This window comes from Crocodylus porosus, unplaced genomic scaffold (genome assembly GCF_001723895.1).
Source record: "Crocodylus porosus isolate Cpor-Errol unplaced genomic scaffold, CroPor_comp1, whole genome shotgun sequence".
Taxonomy (NCBI): Eukaryota; Metazoa; Chordata; order Crocodylia; family Crocodylidae; genus Crocodylus; species Crocodylus porosus.
Window position 1 is genome coordinate 17,959,953 of NW_017728886.1, and position 17,555 is coordinate 17,977,507.

The 17,555-nt window shown below is 40.5% G+C and overlaps 1 protein-coding gene across 1 annotated transcript in view; it reads right to left on the reverse strand.

Moving 5' to 3' along the window:
* The window catches only part of DIP2C (disco interacting protein 2 homolog C), a 209,614-nt gene that overhangs the window by 131,916 nt on the left and 60,143 nt on the right, over positions 1–17,555 (reverse strand). The window contains exons 6-9 of the mRNA XM_019530709.1: positions 17,008–17,139; positions 14,866–14,985; positions 13,658–13,855; positions 759–850 (exon numbers count right to left, since the gene is read on the reverse strand). Coding sequence (XP_019386254.1) covers positions 759–850; positions 13,658–13,855; positions 14,866–14,985; positions 17,008–17,139 — 542 coding nt within the window. The remainder of the gene's footprint in view (positions 1–758; positions 851–13,657; positions 13,856–14,865; positions 14,986–17,007; positions 17,140–17,555) is intronic.

Here is a 17,555-nt window from a genome sequence, read left to right on the forward strand (position 1 = left end):
GCATTCATCTGCAAAGACACATTCTGGTAGAGAATGGAGAAAGACCAACAAACTCCAGGGAACCACAGTCAGTCGCTTCACTGTGACAACACAGCTCTGGCAGTAAAGCAGAGAACAGGAAGGATACTGAGGAGGTCAGTAGGTGAGCTTGGAAGTGGAGAGCTGGAGACCATTTGTATTTTCGTTTTAAAGTACAATGTTGCCTCAGTAACCCTGCTTCATGTGGATTTTAATCCACCCAACTGCAATCATTTATTCCAACCCTAATCACATAGCAGTGGACCCTAATCTGGCACGTGCTTTCAGCATCTTTTCTTTTAACAAGCTGCACAGGACACTCAGTTTGGTTTTCTTCACTTCACAATGCTTTTCTTGTTTCCACCATTTCACCAGCTACCATGTCATTATCCAACAGTTTTACACACATGAAAATATTGTTTATTGTCCCTCGGGCTCTTTATAGACACAAGCCTCTGGAACAGACTGCTTGTTTTGGGATTTTTGTCAAAGCCCCCCCCCCCTCAAAAACAAACCTTTTTTCATGAAAAAGCTTATTGCTGATAGAGCACCAAATTGGAGTTACTATTCAGAAAGTGCTACAACAGATAACTTATGATATACACAAACTGTTGTTACTTGACTATCTCTTTTGTGATTAAGAAGCACATTTTTTCCACATTTGATTTTATCACTTTATAACATGCATCATATTGCCTGAACACATATACTGGCTTTTTATAAACCATTCCAACACTTACCCTGTCTCCAGGTCGCACCATTGGTTCTTGTTTTGTGCCTAATTTATGCAGTATATTGTAAGCAACCTTCATACTCCTGGTCCAAAGTTTGCCTATTAACAAATAATTTGTAAAATTAAAATGATGTCTGAAATTACACAAGCAAGGTTTTAAAGGAAAAATGCATCTGTGTACTGAAAGTGATTACTGGCAAGAGCATTTAGGGTCCTCTTTTGTCTTACACATGTTGCTGTACCAGCAGAGCCAATGAATAAATCTGCACATACAATTAAACATAGCTCTGGGGCTTTTTCTTCATTAACATTCCTCTTAAGCATGAAATATTATTATAAAATGAAGAAACTCAAGTTTATATTTGTTTAAATTTCAAGTCATTTTTACCTTTATTTACTTGCCAGGATCTGAACTCCAATGTCTCTGCTACTGCCTACAGCAGCTAACTGTCCTAAGTGGCCGGGATATCCCGAAGCCATGCTGTCACAGAAGGCTGTAGCATCATTACCACTACAGGGCAGACATCACAATCTTGAATTACATCCCTGGCAGAATTGTATCGGGGTTGCTCTAGTTAAGGATATTATTGGGCCCCATATGCCATGTGTCCCACACCCAAACCATGGGTGCCGTATTCCAGTAAGGAGCCAGCCACCTCCCTTCCCACCACCAACCCTCCTTGTCCCATAAAGGAAAGACAGACAGACAGAAACTCCAGTCAGCATGGGCACACAGAAGCAGTAGGGACCCTCAAAAACTGATGATGTCATCAGGTTGCTTTCTAATGTTTCAACCCTTTATATGCTCTTCCTTGTGCTGAATGACTTGTTTTTCCAATCCACACAGCCTCCTCCCTTCGGCCTCATTTCTCTTGCCCTCCAAGCTCCCTTCTCCATTCTTTTCCTTTCCCTTACTCTATGTCCCATCCTGGCTCCCTGGCTTCTATTTCTAGTTAGTTGATCCTTCCCAACAAAACCCCATCTGAAGAAAAACAGTAGCACCAACCTAACACTGACAAACACAATGATGGTTTGCATACTGGCTCTTTTTCCCCAACCTCTTGGCAGTTTTGTCCAAATAGCTTCTATAAACTTGCTGGGTCAGGGACTTCATTACTTGTGTTTGTATAACAGTTAGCATGATAGGCCCTGTCCTTACTTGGTTCTCAGGCAGTACCATAATGAAATAAATAATACTTAGAGAGAAAAGTCCATTCTTAAAAAAAAGCCAATGCATTTTAAAGACAATTTGTATACTATATTATCTGGGATCTTTAAAAAGAACCCCTTACAAAAATATTAACCAAAAGCTTTGCAGTTCGCTGTTAAGTAATATTTAGTCTCACAGTAAGACATGTTTAATTCACGCCCACTAATAATTTAAACTATCAGTGGCTCTGACAACAGACTAGCTCTATGAGTCGGCAAGCTCCATAGTTCACACAAGTGATACTGTACTCTTAACAAATACATGCTAGCTATGCCAAATGTTCCACATCCCAAAGTAGGAGTACTACATTATTATTTTTAAGTGCAAAAGCTGATGAAATAAAAAGCTACAAGAAGTCTGGATATTTTCCCTGTTCAAGAAAACTGGAAGGGTCACTACTGCTTGTTACTGTAAAGTAGCAAAGCACTGTTGTAACTGCTTCCGTATCTGCTTCTGGCTTGAATCAAACCATGTTTTCCAAGGTCCTTGATTTAATTAAAATTACTGCAGTATTTAGATACTGAAGTGCCTGAGTGTTTAGTATTAAACAAAATTAGTTAATTTTTGCTCCACTGGGAACTGAATAGGGATATATTAATGTGCCTGAAGGGTTTTCTTGCAAATGCAAGTATTGCCACTAAACAGAAATAGGTTCTAGCCAGTTGCTTGTGTTTTAAAGGATGCCCTTAACTTAAAAAGGCATTCCTGTCAGAACTATTTGTATAATGACCAATAATTATAATTTGGCGAGCAAGTCTGATCAAACCTTGGTAGAAGTGAAGAAGAAAGTAGTAAACATCAGTTTTGGTCTCTCAAAGGTTCCCAAGATTAATGACTCAAAGGGTCATAAACCTTAAAGGACATAGAAGAGAGGTGCAGAGTGTTGAAGAAGGGAAATCAAGAGTCTGGCAAAAGTTCAGAAATGCAAAGAACCATTTTTACACAAAACCTTTCCAGCCCCGACAGAATGAGGTTTATCTTTTGTTTGATGGCAATGACATGTAAGACAACTCTGCACTTGATAACTTAAAGGTCCACAGCATTTATTCAATGTGTAGATTAATTCCCAGCTGATTATCAAGTTTTATGTTCGTGTTTACACATTATTCATATGTGCGGGATACCCACAGAGAGTGACAGCCCATGGGCACTATTTTCAGAATTCTGTATGTTGAAAGGTTATTCATAACCAAAACTGCACACAAAGGGTATCCCCCCATATGCATGTCAGAAAGTGCATAATTTACCTAACTGCATGATACACTGCCAGTCTGAAATGGTTACTTACTGTTTATAATCTAACTAACTGATTATCTGCAAACTGGTTAGGTGCATAACCTGCTTAAGTACATAGCATCTTTCAGTACTATTCTTTTCTTTGTAACCCACTCATCCTCCATTTAAGTGCACAATTAGAGAAACTAAGACCTCGATCTGGCTATTAATGGAGGCCTGAACCGAGCAGTCCTGCAATTTCCTGGCTGCTATCAGAGGCATAAGGAGTTCTGAGAAACAAATGAGTGAGTCTTAATGAGGTATGGAAAACTTAATGCAGGTTGCTCCTGTAATTAATAAACATTGTCTGCCCCAACCTGGGGTAAATGCGTAGCCTTTTCTAATTTCCATTTTAGGCACTTAAGTATACTGTATAATCTCTTCTAAAAAGGCACGGGAATTTCAGGCATCTCCCCCCACCCCTCTGATCTTCAGAGATTTAGGGCAAAACTACAGACTTTAGGGCTAGTATCCATTCGGTTTGTAAATAAAGAGACATTACTCCATTTGTTCCATCTCAGCAATCTGGCCTGCCAAGAGCAGTGAGGTATACAAAAGTCCCCAACACCAGACTGACAAGAGTCCTCAATTTTTTCCAGCGGGAAATCTCTGTAGCACGTCCTTCCTCACTTTTGCCTGGCAGTGTTATTCTTGTCTCTCAAACATAAGAGATTACAAGTTGGTAAGAAAGGACAGTTGTTGAAATCTCTTCCACAAATGCAGCCAATTTAATCTACATCACCAATACAGTTCTTTGCAGAGAAGAGGTGGAAACCAGATGTTCTTTATGCCAGAAAATGGTGTTGAAGGCCAATAGTTGATTTGTAGCTGACAAACTGTCATAGCTGTGCTGGCTTCAACAGAACTATGACAATTTACACCAGCTGGAGATCTACTACTTTGTCTTTGGCTATGCTTGTAGTTACACCAGGGTCCAGGCTTGTTTGGCTACACCCACTGTCACCCACCTTCCTAATCAGCTTGCTTAAAGAGGGCAGCTCAGCTGCAAGGGCTTCAAGTGATGGTTTCTTCAGGACTGATTGCACTACTGCATGTTTACACTGGGTGACAGATTTCCTTTAACAATCTGTGATCCCATGTTTGCTAATCTCCTGACACCCAGGAAAAGCAGAGGTCGAGTCTGATGTAGTAGCCCCAGTTGAATCGTAGAAAAACAGGGCTGCGAGGGACCAAGAGCCCATCTATGCCAACCCCCTTCTCAGGGCAGGAACATTGCCATCAGAGTAGTAGTGCTTCCATATCTCCCCCCCACAATTAATGCATTTCTTTGCATTTGGGCAAAAATAAAGCTCTCCATTTGTTCTTGATGAATAAGATCATCCTTGATACAGTGTAATCTTTCAGAGTCTGATCTTTCTTTATACTTCAGGAGATGCAGGACATTTTTACTACCTGGGGGCATGTCTCATTAATGCACAGCAATAAACTAAAGAGTTTATTGTTCCTGAAAAGCTCCTGGACACACCATTCATATATGTGTCCAGACCACACGCACTGAGCTGCGTCGGAGCAGCCCCAGCTGGCAGGGGGCCCATGGGGTCAGCCCAGGGCTGCCATGACCTGGCTCAACATGCTGCGGAGGGGCTAGCTGAAACATTGGGGTGCTTCAGTGTGGGGCTAGCTGGCAGGCAGCCCCTACACTGAAGCAGCCTCATGCACCCGCCTGCCAGGTCAGTGTCTACAACTGCACCGCTGAGCAAAAACTCTGCACGATACAAGTACTCTGTAAATACAAGTACTACCCTGCTGTGGAGTTTATTAGTTTCCTGCACCCTAACAGGGCCGCACATGTAGATGCTGAGACATTTACTGCAGAGCTAATTAGTCAGTTCCACAGTAAACATCTTGTGTAGACTCGTCCTGGAAGGAGCAGTGTTCCCCTCCCTACATCTACTCACTGACTTTCACATTTTCCATTCATCTTCCTATCTAGCCACTCTTACATGATCAGTATGTTTCTCCGAGTTCTTTTAAGTGTCTGATAAAGCAAACTCATTTAGTTCCATCCTAAATTTTATACCAGTCATCTACCATCACCGAAAAGGAAATAGATACTATTAGAGAGCACCTACTGTCCTCTCAGTTTTCTAAACAGTATTTTCTAAAAGGATTTTAAAACAAATCCATTCATGTGGCAGACCTTTTACATTGCTACAAAACAATCTTGCTCTTTTGCCATAGAAATTGTAAGTACTATCTAGAGATGACCCCAAATTTACAAGTGGATAGGTAATCAGCTGATCTTCAAATCTATCAGTGTCTAACTTGTTTCTTATTACTATTTCTTAACCATTTACTAAAAGTCTTCATCTTCATTGTCAGCCACTTTCTTCACTAGTTTTTAATCCAGGTCTGAGCACTTTTGCCAGATTTTCAAGTTCCAGAATTCAGGTTATGGCGCGGGGCCAATTCCCATTCACAGGCTCTTTAAACAACTGCAAACTGAAGTTCTGTGTCCCCAGTACACACGAGGTATTCGCAAGGGCACAGTATGGTGGCCAAGTCTCTGGAATCTACTCACCACCAACAAACATGTCATACGTGGATAGCTGGTTAAGATGAGAAGAGAAAAAAATTATCGCACTTTCTAGCAGCAGCAAATAAAGCTGTGACAGACACTGTTTACACCTTGCTAACAGCAGCATGCCAGTGCTGCAGGAGGTTTGATTTAGTTATGTGGCAGCCACATATTTTAAGCTTCATCTTTAATTGGCCTTTTCTATTTAAAAATACATTGACAACAGATACAGGGGGTCCAGCTAACATTTCAGTGTTCATCCAACAAAGATTTAAGAAACCCAGAGTGAGTTAATACTCCATTTCATCCACCTAAGCAACATATTCATAGGGTAAAGGAAAATGCAAGGTCTGAAAATCATGTCAAAAGGGATGAATTGACAAAAATATACATTGCCTATGGCTCTGAAGAAAATCCCTTAGGCTCTGCTCCACCCATCCCCAGCCTCTCATGGAAATGTCTGTTTGTGTTGAATGTAAAGAAGGTTATGAAAGACAAGCTTGCATCAGAAAGAGAGGTACTTAGAGGCAAAACAAACCACAATCAATTTCCTTATTATATACAGTATGCTTCTCATAACCACACAGCACTAACTCAGCAAAAGCAAACCAGTGGGCTCTTACCAATCTTCGTGTACAGCAATTCTGAGACTGCCAAAGTTAACTGCAAATACATTTATCAGACATTCTTTCAGTATCACAATTGGACATTTCTTAGGTTTTCTCAATAACTCAGCATTTATTCAACCTGGGGCTGGTAACATTTTCAGTGACTTTCTTCAGGCAAACACACACTTTCCACATTTGCTAAGAGACTGCTGCAGTTCTGCTGCTTTATTAACTACAAACCCAATTATTTCACATCCATCCAGTGTGTTGAATGAAACAGGTGTCTTGTGGGAAAAAAACTCATTGCGTGACCATATAATTACAGAGCTGTGTGTATGCACACAGGAGGGCACAATTAAATGGCATGAACAACCATTAAATCCAGCATTACTTCTGAGTGCATGATTTCAGAACCTAAATCATGTCCTTTTAATAGCCTTTTTTGTGGTAAGTATTTTTCTGGGGGGTTTTTTATCAATGGAAAAAGGGCAGAAAGTACTGCAGAAGTGTAACAACCCCCAAACTGATGCATTATCTACATCAAACCATCAGCATTACAGCACAGATCACTGCCACTGTGCCACCATGAATTACCCGACATAGCAGCTAGTTGTTCCAGTAATTCTAGCCAGGGTGATGGCTGGAGGCAGAAGTCAGGCCTGGTTCTCTCTTCTCCCCTGGAACTGGAAAGTTTCTGGCTTCTAAGGTGCCCTCATTGGGAAGGCATGGGCTCTGTGCTTAACAGTAGCATGACTTCAGCTTTAAGATGCTTATATCTGGTTATTCTGGCATGCTGAGATCATTTTCCTGAGCAAATCTTCTCTAAGCAACCCCTGAACTGACAAAGAACAGGCATTTCCCTATCAACAAGTTTAAAAACCCTTCTGCAATTAGTAAAAACCGGAGCTCAAAAACAAGACGCAAAAAAAAAAAAAATTACAATGGAAAAGTATTAGGCTGCCTAAATATACATGTAGCAATCAGCACAACTGGCACTGTTTTTGTGTGCGTGTATGTGTGTTTTTAAACTCAAAATTAAAACTTACTTATCCCCAAATTAGTTTTGCTTCTTTCCTACCCATTTTGATCATTCTTATTATTTTCAGTTTCTCTCTCTCTAAATACCATGTCCAAGCAGGACGTCAGTGACTGTGGTTTTCCACAGAGCTCTTCTCTTTGAGGCATACAGAATTTGCAGTGTGAATACATTCATCCATTTAGATAGGCTCTTGACATAAGTCAACCTCTGTCTTTCACAATCTCCCTTTCCTTCAATCTTTCCAGTTACAACCAGACTTTCAATTTCCTCTTTCCTCATAATGTGTCCAAGAAACTCCGACTATCTCTTTCTGATATTAAATCAGCAGCTTCCTCCTGCAGCATGCTCTTAACAAAATATTTTCATTCGAAGTGTGACTTGTTCAACATACATTCAAGATGTGCCTTAAGAGCCACATTCTCTTTTCCTTTCTTGGATATATTGTCCAGCATTCGTATGCATGCACAAGGACTGATATAACATAGCAATCCAAAATTCTGAACTTCTTTCCCATACAAATTTTACTATTTGTTAATATCTTTTTCATTTTCAGATATTCGTCTATCGCCAGCCCTAGTTTCCGTTTTATTTCATGGTCACATTTATCATCTAATGTTATCCAGCTTCCCAAGTAGCTAAATTTATTGACCTTCTTCATCTGTTCCATTTCCACTTTGATGTTGCATGCAGGAATGATCTTCTTTGTAATGACCATACATTCTGTTTTTCTACCGTTGATACTTAGACCCTTCTTCTCACTTTTACTAACAATTTTATCTAAAATTTCTTCCAGCTTCTCTTCTGAATCAGCTATTAAGACTGTCATCAGCATAACGCAAGTTGTTCAAATTCTGTCTGCCAATGATCAGCCCTGGTAAATCCTCAATCTCCCTCAGTATTTTCTCACTGCACTTGTTGAACAATTCAGGTGAAAAAAACACAACCTTGCCTCACACCTCTCAATCTGGATGAAATCGCTTAGTTCATTTTCTGTCTTCACTGCTGCAGTTTGGTCCCAATAGAGTTTCTTAAAATTTTCAAGTCCTTACCATCAATATCCAGTTCTTCCAGCATTTTCATCTTCATGCTTGACTCTATTAAAAGCTTTTGTATGATCAATAAAACACAAGAAAAGGTCTTTTCTCCTTTCTATTGCCCTTTCCAAAAGCATCTGCACCATGGAGATATCATTTCTTGTACTTCCCTCTTCAACAAAGCCACACTGAACTTTTTGCAATCTCCCGTCTTATTCTACTTCTAGCTCTCATCAGCAGCACCTTTAATAGGATCTTTATTACATGGTTTATTAAACTAATGGTTTGATGGAGTTCACATTCAATGTCTCCAAGTTTTTTGGGGAGTACAATAAAGATCAATTTACTGATGTCCTCAGGTATTTCTCCACTTTCATAAAACTCATTGATAACAGTTGTTAACTCTTCTCTAACAAACTCTTCCAACCATGTTATTTGTTCTATTGCAATACCATCTGGTCCTGTAGCTTTATTGTTTTTCATTCGGTTGATAACTGTTCATACTTCTGACTGAAGATTTTTCAAAATGGCCATGTTCTTCTTAATAGATGGGTTTTCTTTTGGACTGTCATGGAATAACTCTTCAATACACTCTGTCCATCTTTTCAATATTTGATTTCATTCCATAATGACATCACCACTCTTGGCTTTTATACATCCCCTACCAGTACATCCTCCTTTGCCTGTGATGTCTTTGATATTCCTATACATTGATGTAATATGTTTATCCTCTTGCTTTTCTATCTCTGTACACTTTTCATTAAGCCATTTTTCCTTTTCTTTGTTGCGATTTTGATTTTACAGGTAAGAAAACTGGCTTCAAAAGCATACATATTATACATACATTACGTGCTACTAGGCTGCTTTTCTCCTAAATGAACACACCTGTATTAGGCACATCAGTATTCATTCTGAACATACCAAATCTGGACTGTGATTCCTGACCAAATTTTGTATGAGGAAGTAACTATTCCCTGGGCCTAAAATTGATCTTAGGTTTTCGGTTGGAGTCCAGGCTCCCTCAGATCCTTCTCCCCCTCTCACATTCCAGAGTCCACCATTTGGATAAATTTTGTGGCTTCATTCATGCCAGAAGTGGGACTGTGAAAAATTTTATCTAAGAGATGCTTTTTCCATCTACAAGCCTTGAGGCACAAGGTATTTAAAATATACAAAGCATTTCCATTTAACACACAGGGATTAAGTTTTCAACAGTTTGGAAAAAAGGGCAAGCAGCATATTAAATACAAATTATTAAATTGGGAGGTGTGAAAAACTATGAGACCTGAGAAATGATACAAATTGCATTAGCAATATGGGCAGGACACAAGAGATTAACATTTAAAAAAAATGCAAACTATTATTCAAGAGTACATCAAGGGGGGAAACACCCTGAACATTCAGTGGAAGACACAGCATTGAAAGCAGTAATGAGACCTAAAGGCTCAAGTGGATTACAAGTTTAATGAGAGATTGCATTGAAATACAAGGTGCAAGGCGTGAGCAAAGCTAATTTCAGGATATCTATGAAAAAATACATTTTTATAATATGGAGCTGATAAGTTTGGTATGGGTGAATCCTTATCTACAGCAGCTACCACTTAAACCATGTTAAATATATCATGATTCTAAAGGTAACTTTGTCACCATAGTAGCACAGTGCTAAAGCTGCACCCCCTGAACATCTAAAATAAAATATATTGTAACAATGTTAAGTACTGTGAAACAGATGTGTTTTATGGAGGTAGTAGGGGGAGTGGTAGGACTGGGTAAGATCGGGGATAGCAACTGGTGGCTACAACACAATGCTACATTCTAGGCACCTCGTTACTAAACTGAAAATAAAGGAGGGAATTAAAACAAAACACACTTCAAATGTAAGGGTTTGCAGGGGGTGATTCTTGAGAATAGCCTAGATGTGGAGAATGCCTAAACAAAAAAAACAAGGACTGAGTGAGGACAGGGAAAGACTAAAGTCTAATAGCTTCTGAAAGCTTAATTAACCAAAGAAGCATCAATTCTGTAGGATGCCCCAAGCAGGTAAGAACTGTGAGATTAAATAGGTGTCTGGACCAAATTTTGAATGTATGCTGGCAACACAAGAGTTAAGTTTGATCATGCGCAGACAAGCAGGCAAGGCCTATGGAAAATTCCACAGCGGGGCCCAGCATGTGCCCCCTGGGTGACCTGTTGGCTTGTCAATCAAGCGTGACCTGCTTTTCCACTACGCGCATGCTCAGTCATATACAGAATCTAATCAGAGGCATGCTCAGTTTGGCTAAGAGCATGACTTCACAGAACTAGAAAATTCTTCAGAGCAAGCAACCTGATTGGCCACTTGGTTGCTATAAAGGGCTTGTGAGCCCCCACCTTGGGGTTCTCTCTGTCAGTGTGGTGGTGGGTGTGTGAGGGGAGACTGTGCTCGACCTGTAAGCAGAGGCTGCCTTGGCAGGGACTGTGAGACAGGGAGAGATCGATCCAGGGGGCAGAGGCTGTGGTTGCAGGGACTGCTCTTCTGGAGGGCTTCAGGCCCACCGGTCTCCTCCTCTTTGTGACTTGGCTATTCGATTCCCCTTTGTTCTTGTTTTTTCACGACTTATTTGACTCGTACCCATACTGATCTTCCAGCTACCAAACTGATTTAGGCACCGATCCTGACCATGATTCTGATCAACTCGACTCACCTCGACTACGGCTTCGTTTCACCATACCCAGCACTGACCTCGGCATTGTTCTTCATCGACCTCGGCACCAATCATCCATTTGTCCATCTTGGACTGGCATCACACCGTTCACTGAGTTACAGTTCTGTTGTTCGTATCCCGTTAATGAGCTGTTGACCAGCCCTGGGACTAATGAGTGGGCAGCCGCACCTATCCTTTGGGGTAGAAAGTAAGGGCTCACTTGGGAACCCCGTGGGCCAACAGACCCCTTCGTTGTTCGTTTGTTTTGTAACTGGAACCAAAGCAAGTGTCTCTGCCTACGCTCCAGAAGCGTACGTAATAAATCATCTTGTTTTGAAACCGCACATGTCCTGTACCGCTCAGAACTCCTCGCTGCTAATCCCGCCTGTTTCGTTCTTGAACCACCCGGCCCACCGTGACCTTGGGGCCTTTACTCCCCGACAACAGGTAAAAAGAAAATGCAGGTTAAGGGCTTAAATGTAAGGAGAACAAGGGTTTGTCGAAGAGTCACCTACGGAAGTGGTGAGGGCAAGGCAGGAGCCAAGTGAGATGACTGGAGCAGGTACCACCCTGCCCACAAGTGGCACATCCTGCCTGCCTGCCTGGTGCACCATGCTGCTCTGCCTTCCCTCTGAACTCCATCCTGGGATGTTAACGAGCCTGCTGGGACCAGCCTATGAAATACTGGAGTGAAATACTGGAGTGTCCTCACCAAACCATGGTCAATCCTACATGGCTGAACTGATATAGCACAATGGTGCATGAGACTTACTTGATTCTAACTATGTGTCTGTTTAAAAATCCAAGACTATTTCCTGGAACTGAATGGCAGAGAAGGCCTAAGAATTTTGTAGACAGTGTCATGCTAGCATTCAGAAGTACAGGAAATGAATTTTGGGAGGTTTAGGAAAATTTCTTTGAAATAATCTTACCCTAAAATAGAAATAATTGCAAAAGAACTTTGGTGCATTGCAGTACTGGGGACTGATTAAAGAAGCAGGTTAATTTATTTAGTAAAATGCCCTGCTCTCTCTTCCTCCTTCTCTTTTTCATATAAAAATACCCGTTTGCTTAGACTTCTCGGGTGTGGGTGATCATATGTCCTGGATTGGCTAGGACAGTCCTAGATTTCAGAGGGTGCCCTGGTATCCCAGCAACTGGAGAGAATTAAAGCAAAAGTCCTGAATTGGTGGGAACCTGGCTACACGTGCCCAGCTTCTGAGTCAGGAGCCAGGCATGTGTGGGAGGGTCCAGGCCAATCTGGGACTTTTGCTTCAGTTTTCTCCAGGGCACCCAGTCAATGGGCTGCTTCCTGGTCCAATTCCACTGGTCTGAGAGTGCAGTCGCTTGCCCAGTAGAGTGCAGGGGGAAGGGGGTGGGGGAGCTGCAGGGCTGGGGGGGGAGGCGGTGCCCACATCCAGCAATAGCTGGGTTCACAATGAGTAAATTAAACTGGGTATGAAGGTGCTTTCAGTAGAAAACAACAGGGTTCTATTTTATTCCACATATTTTTGGATATTTTTCTCAGTTGCAAATAAACCTACTCAAAGAAGATCTGGAGCAGCAGTGAATCATAGGTTTGCCTCTCAAGCTCAGTTATTTTTGTTCTCTTTATATGGGTGTTCAGTGTAGGCAGGCTCATCTTTCAGCTGGATTGGCACAGACAGCATCTGAACTTTAATTCCTAAAGGTTCTTATACTTCTACTAGCCTTTCTCCTTATTTACGGCAAGCATGTCCAACAGCTTGCCAAGCCAGGGAGCTAGAGACCAGGAATGCTAAACTATGGTTATTCCATATTAAATGAAATACAACAAAATGTAGATTATTTTTTGTGTGTTTTAAAGTATAAAGCACCTGCAACCATTGCTTTGTGTAGCACCAGAACCAGAACATTTCATAATTAGAAACTAAAATGGGAACTGTTGAAGAGATGTCCTTATGTGAAACATTTTTGGGCTTTTTGCTATTGCAACAGATTGGCAGTTGTATCTCCGGTTATAATTATAATTCACAGTGCAATAGATGCTGGAAGTCTACATCATGACATGCAAGCTCGTATTCAGAGGCATGCTAGGAAGAGTCATTCAGATTATCATTACTAACATTTCAGCTAATTCCAATTAGAAAGATGCATTCTTATATTGTGTTTTTGAGGAAGTTGGTAGAGTTGATCTACCAAACAGACCTGATGGTCGTCTTTCTGTAAAATCTAGTACATTATGTAAGGATAGTGTATTCACTTTTGACTTACAACTCGAGAACATAAGCACATCCATATAAATGTGGGTTTATTTTATAATCTAACAGTCCTTGCTGGCATCAACTGAGTCTCCCCCCTCCCACAAACAGGTTACACTGTAGTCTTTCATATATTCAGAAAGTTGTCCTTCCCACACAATAAGCACTCAAGACAAACAGCAGCCCAAATATTTTGCTACAGCCAAAAATGCAACACAAATAATATTAGTTTTTAACATCATAACCTCCCGCTAAAGAAGTTTAACAGGTTACTCACCGTAAGTGAGAATGTACAGTGGTTTCCCATTTGTGTCCATAGTGGTTAGGCAAGGAGCTTTTGGTGAAATGGTCCCCCATCGCTGCAACGCTGCTTCTAGAGAGGGCGGCCAATTTGTAACTACACCCAATTGTTCCCCACGCATAGCCAACATCTGAGCTCCCTCTGGCTTTGGTTGATTTGGATCTGGCTGTTGAACTTATGATTATGAAAAGATATAGAGTTACCAGATAAAATTCTCTACTGTTGTTTATAACTGCAGAACCAAGAAAATACCTTACTTTTGTAAAATAATTTGAACACAGTAAAATGTTAAAAGGTATGAAGGACACAATGGTCAATTTTGTATATCAGCACTGCACCTATGTGAATAACTTACGGAGAAGTATAGTAAGATAATTTCCTCTTAACTTTCCTTCCTTCAGCAATTAATAAATATCTCAGGAATGCATGTGCTTAGCCTTACACTTACTATACTAATAATAGAAAAAGGAATTACTTATTCATTCTACTTTATGCAAAGTTACTCTTCGAGAAAGACAAAAACTGTATCTATTGAAAAATCAACAAGGTAAAGATGCAAGATGGAAAACTTGTTTTTTCTTTGAGAAAATGTAGTAATCAAGTGAACCACAGAATTATTAGAAAATGGAAATAACTCATCAAAAATATACCAATTAAAGTTACACTCTATTACAATGTTTTGCTATAATTTTTATTAAATCAATGTAACTTGCAAATCTTTATATTCAAAGCATAAAGATAGTCAGCATTGTAAATCTTTAAATAAAACTATATATTCATTGACTTCTAGGTAGTATTTTCAGTACTTTATTGACCAATATTTAATATATTCTTCCAGTCTTACTCTACTTCCTTCATAACTGGGTCTTTCACATTGATCCAGCTGTATGAAAGGAAATGATGTTATACACAGTAAGTGTTTTTAGGGCATAGGCTTTTCCTCTACCTTTCCTGATGCACAAAGGAAGAGTGAACTCTAACCACTCTATTCTACATGCAGGGCAAACAATGTGGATCTTTGATTTCACTGCACTATTTTCAAGTTCATCATAAACAGAATCTGTGGTCACCACCACCAAGGGTTTACTTCACTCTTACAAAGCAAAATGGTGGAAGACAAATGAAGAAACATTTTACAGTGGGTGAGAAAGGTTCCCAAACCTTTTGAAAAACAGTCATTTTACCTTCTAACAATTCCTCAAAGTCATCTACAAAGAACTCTCGTAATGGTGGTCGTTTAGGCCGTTTTAGGGTATTGACCAGCTGTTGAATCTTTGCTGACACTCTGCTGCTCACTGGTACTCCTGCAGAACAGGGATCAATGGAGATATCAGTAGGCTGCTAAGCTGCATGCCACCACATGGTAAGGGGGAAGGGGATAAGAAAAAAAAAAAAAAAAAAGACTACAAGAGTGGAAAGAGACATTGCCCTTGTGCCACCATAGCAATTTTTATGGTGGCACAAAGGCCAAGCAAACAGGCATCCATGCCCCATATTGCATCACAAATACCTAAAATTTGGTGCCACGACATAGGTGGTAACAATTTCTGCCACTATTTAGCGGTAGACATCTGTTTGCTTTAAGGTACAAGAGCAAGGGCTACCCCGAGCTGCCCATGCTCTTTAGCTGCCCCAGGCAGTTGCTCCTAAGGCTTGAAGGGCCCAATCCTGCATGCCCAGGAATTCCCCTTCAAGATAGCACCTCTCAAGCCCCAGGACTGCTTGCCTGGCTTTCCCAGCTTACAGACGTGCCCTGGGGACTCTCCCTAGGGATGTTTCTTTAAGAGGGAACTACATCACCCATTATCCCACAACATGCATTTCACGCAATCAAGTGGATCAGCTGTGTTGGGACACATCCCGTCAGAGCTGATCCGCTTGGTGATATCTATTTCTAGCCATTCTGCAATGCCACCACAACTACAGTTTCATGCTATATACTGACTCAGCATTAAAGTATTCAACATGAAGACGTACAGATTCATGCATCAAAAGGAACAAGCAAAGTCTGCTTTAAATTTAAAAACAAAAAACAAAGCACATACACAATGTCAGAGTCAATTTGTTTTAAGTTAGAGGGAAATAACATGCAGATTTGGGAAAAGAAGCACAGTAAGTACATGTTTCCTAGAAACAAACTTCAGAAATCTTCTAGATGGCTCTGGTGATGGCTAGCAGAAAAACAGAACTCAAGCCATGGGCTGCTCTCTCATCTACTGGCTAGATCAACACCGCCTAATTAAATAGCTTTCACCTCACTGGAGCTGCAACTAGGGATCCAGTCAGCAAGAAAACCAGGCCACAGATGTTTTTCAACTTCCTATTTATTTTAGGTTGAACTGGCCCATGCTTTTCTCATGCTACTTCATATTAACTAACACTGTGATCCTCACAGTGAATTTCATTGGCCAATAGGTAAAGGTGCTTAACTGCAAAAGTAACAGCAAAATACAGTTCCAAGTAAAGGCCACTGGGCACTTGTATAATATGATCCCAACAAGTACCTTCCCCTTTTCTTGTTCTAGACCGAGCATCTCACCTCTGCAACATAGGTGGCTCCTGATCTAGCCTCCCATAGCATTGCCAATGGGTCACCTTCCTGCCCCTTCTCAAGGGCTGGCTCCAATATTTTTACTGTATAATACGAATTGTGCTTTTCATAGTTGAAGCTGTTAAGCATGTACATAATACACTTGGTTTCAAAATCCCCCCCTTTGCCAGAATCATGTTTAATCCATTTTAGGAAATGGAGCAATAAGGAAGGTTTTACAAATAACTGTTTTTCAAAACACTACTCAAAACAAATTTTTTGCACAAAAGTAACTTTAAGATGCACCCTCTTGGTATAGCCTATATTAGGCCATTTGAAAATGGAGTAGTAGCTTTTCTTCTGCATGCATAGTAAAAGTCAATTCTAGGGTATAGACAGACTTACAGATGTGTGTCCAGGGACTTCTTGTGCCAATTCACAGTATTTGTTTCTTGTGTCCACTCCTACCTGCAGCAAGCAGGAGCTAAACCATAGTCGCTTAGCCTTGTTTCATTCATCCATTCAATTTAGTATGATTTTTTTCATCTGTCCATACCCCAGAGGAATTTTCAACTTTATTTTGCTGAAGTTTGCAAGCGATTTCTAAAGGAATCAGCTCTACTGATAAAGAATCTTTTCTCTATCTTGATTTCACATGTACCAGTTGATTTTAGGACTTATAAAAATACTATACCTGCTGTGTGGCCAAAGAAAACAAGGAGCAAGTGTGTACAATAGACCACTCAAGAGGAGGAAGTCACAATATTTAAGAGAAAAACAATTATTTGTGACATACCATCACCAGTTTCCATAAGTTCAGCATTGCCATACTTTGGTGCCACCCGTGCTGTGGATCCTTGTGGCCTTTCTACTTGTATTGAGTGCTCTGAGGTGTAGGTGGTAACATCTGGAGGGGCAGAATGATTTTCTGTGAAAAATAAGTTAACAGGTTTAATCACATCTCTCTAGATATGAAGGGGAGAAGAGGGCTGGGGAAGCAGAGGAGAGATACCACTTGTGTTTTCTTATACAACTCCTGAAAAATTCTTAACGGCGAGCTTTTATGTCAATCCTAGCTATGCAGCTGCTCCAATAAAATTTTCACTCACAAAATTCCTTGCTTGTCTTAAAATTAATACATTCATAAGCTGCCCAGAAAATTGTGTCCCACCTCAGCTGTCAGTGCCTAACATTTCTGAGCTTTTAGACATCTAAAGAATATAAGCAAAGAAATACAGCGTGTGACATTATCAGGCTGTTGCCCCTTCCTCCTTTTATATTTAAGCTAGATTGAAGTTTGTGGCCAACTCCAGTTAGAAACAAACCTAAACATATACACTTCTG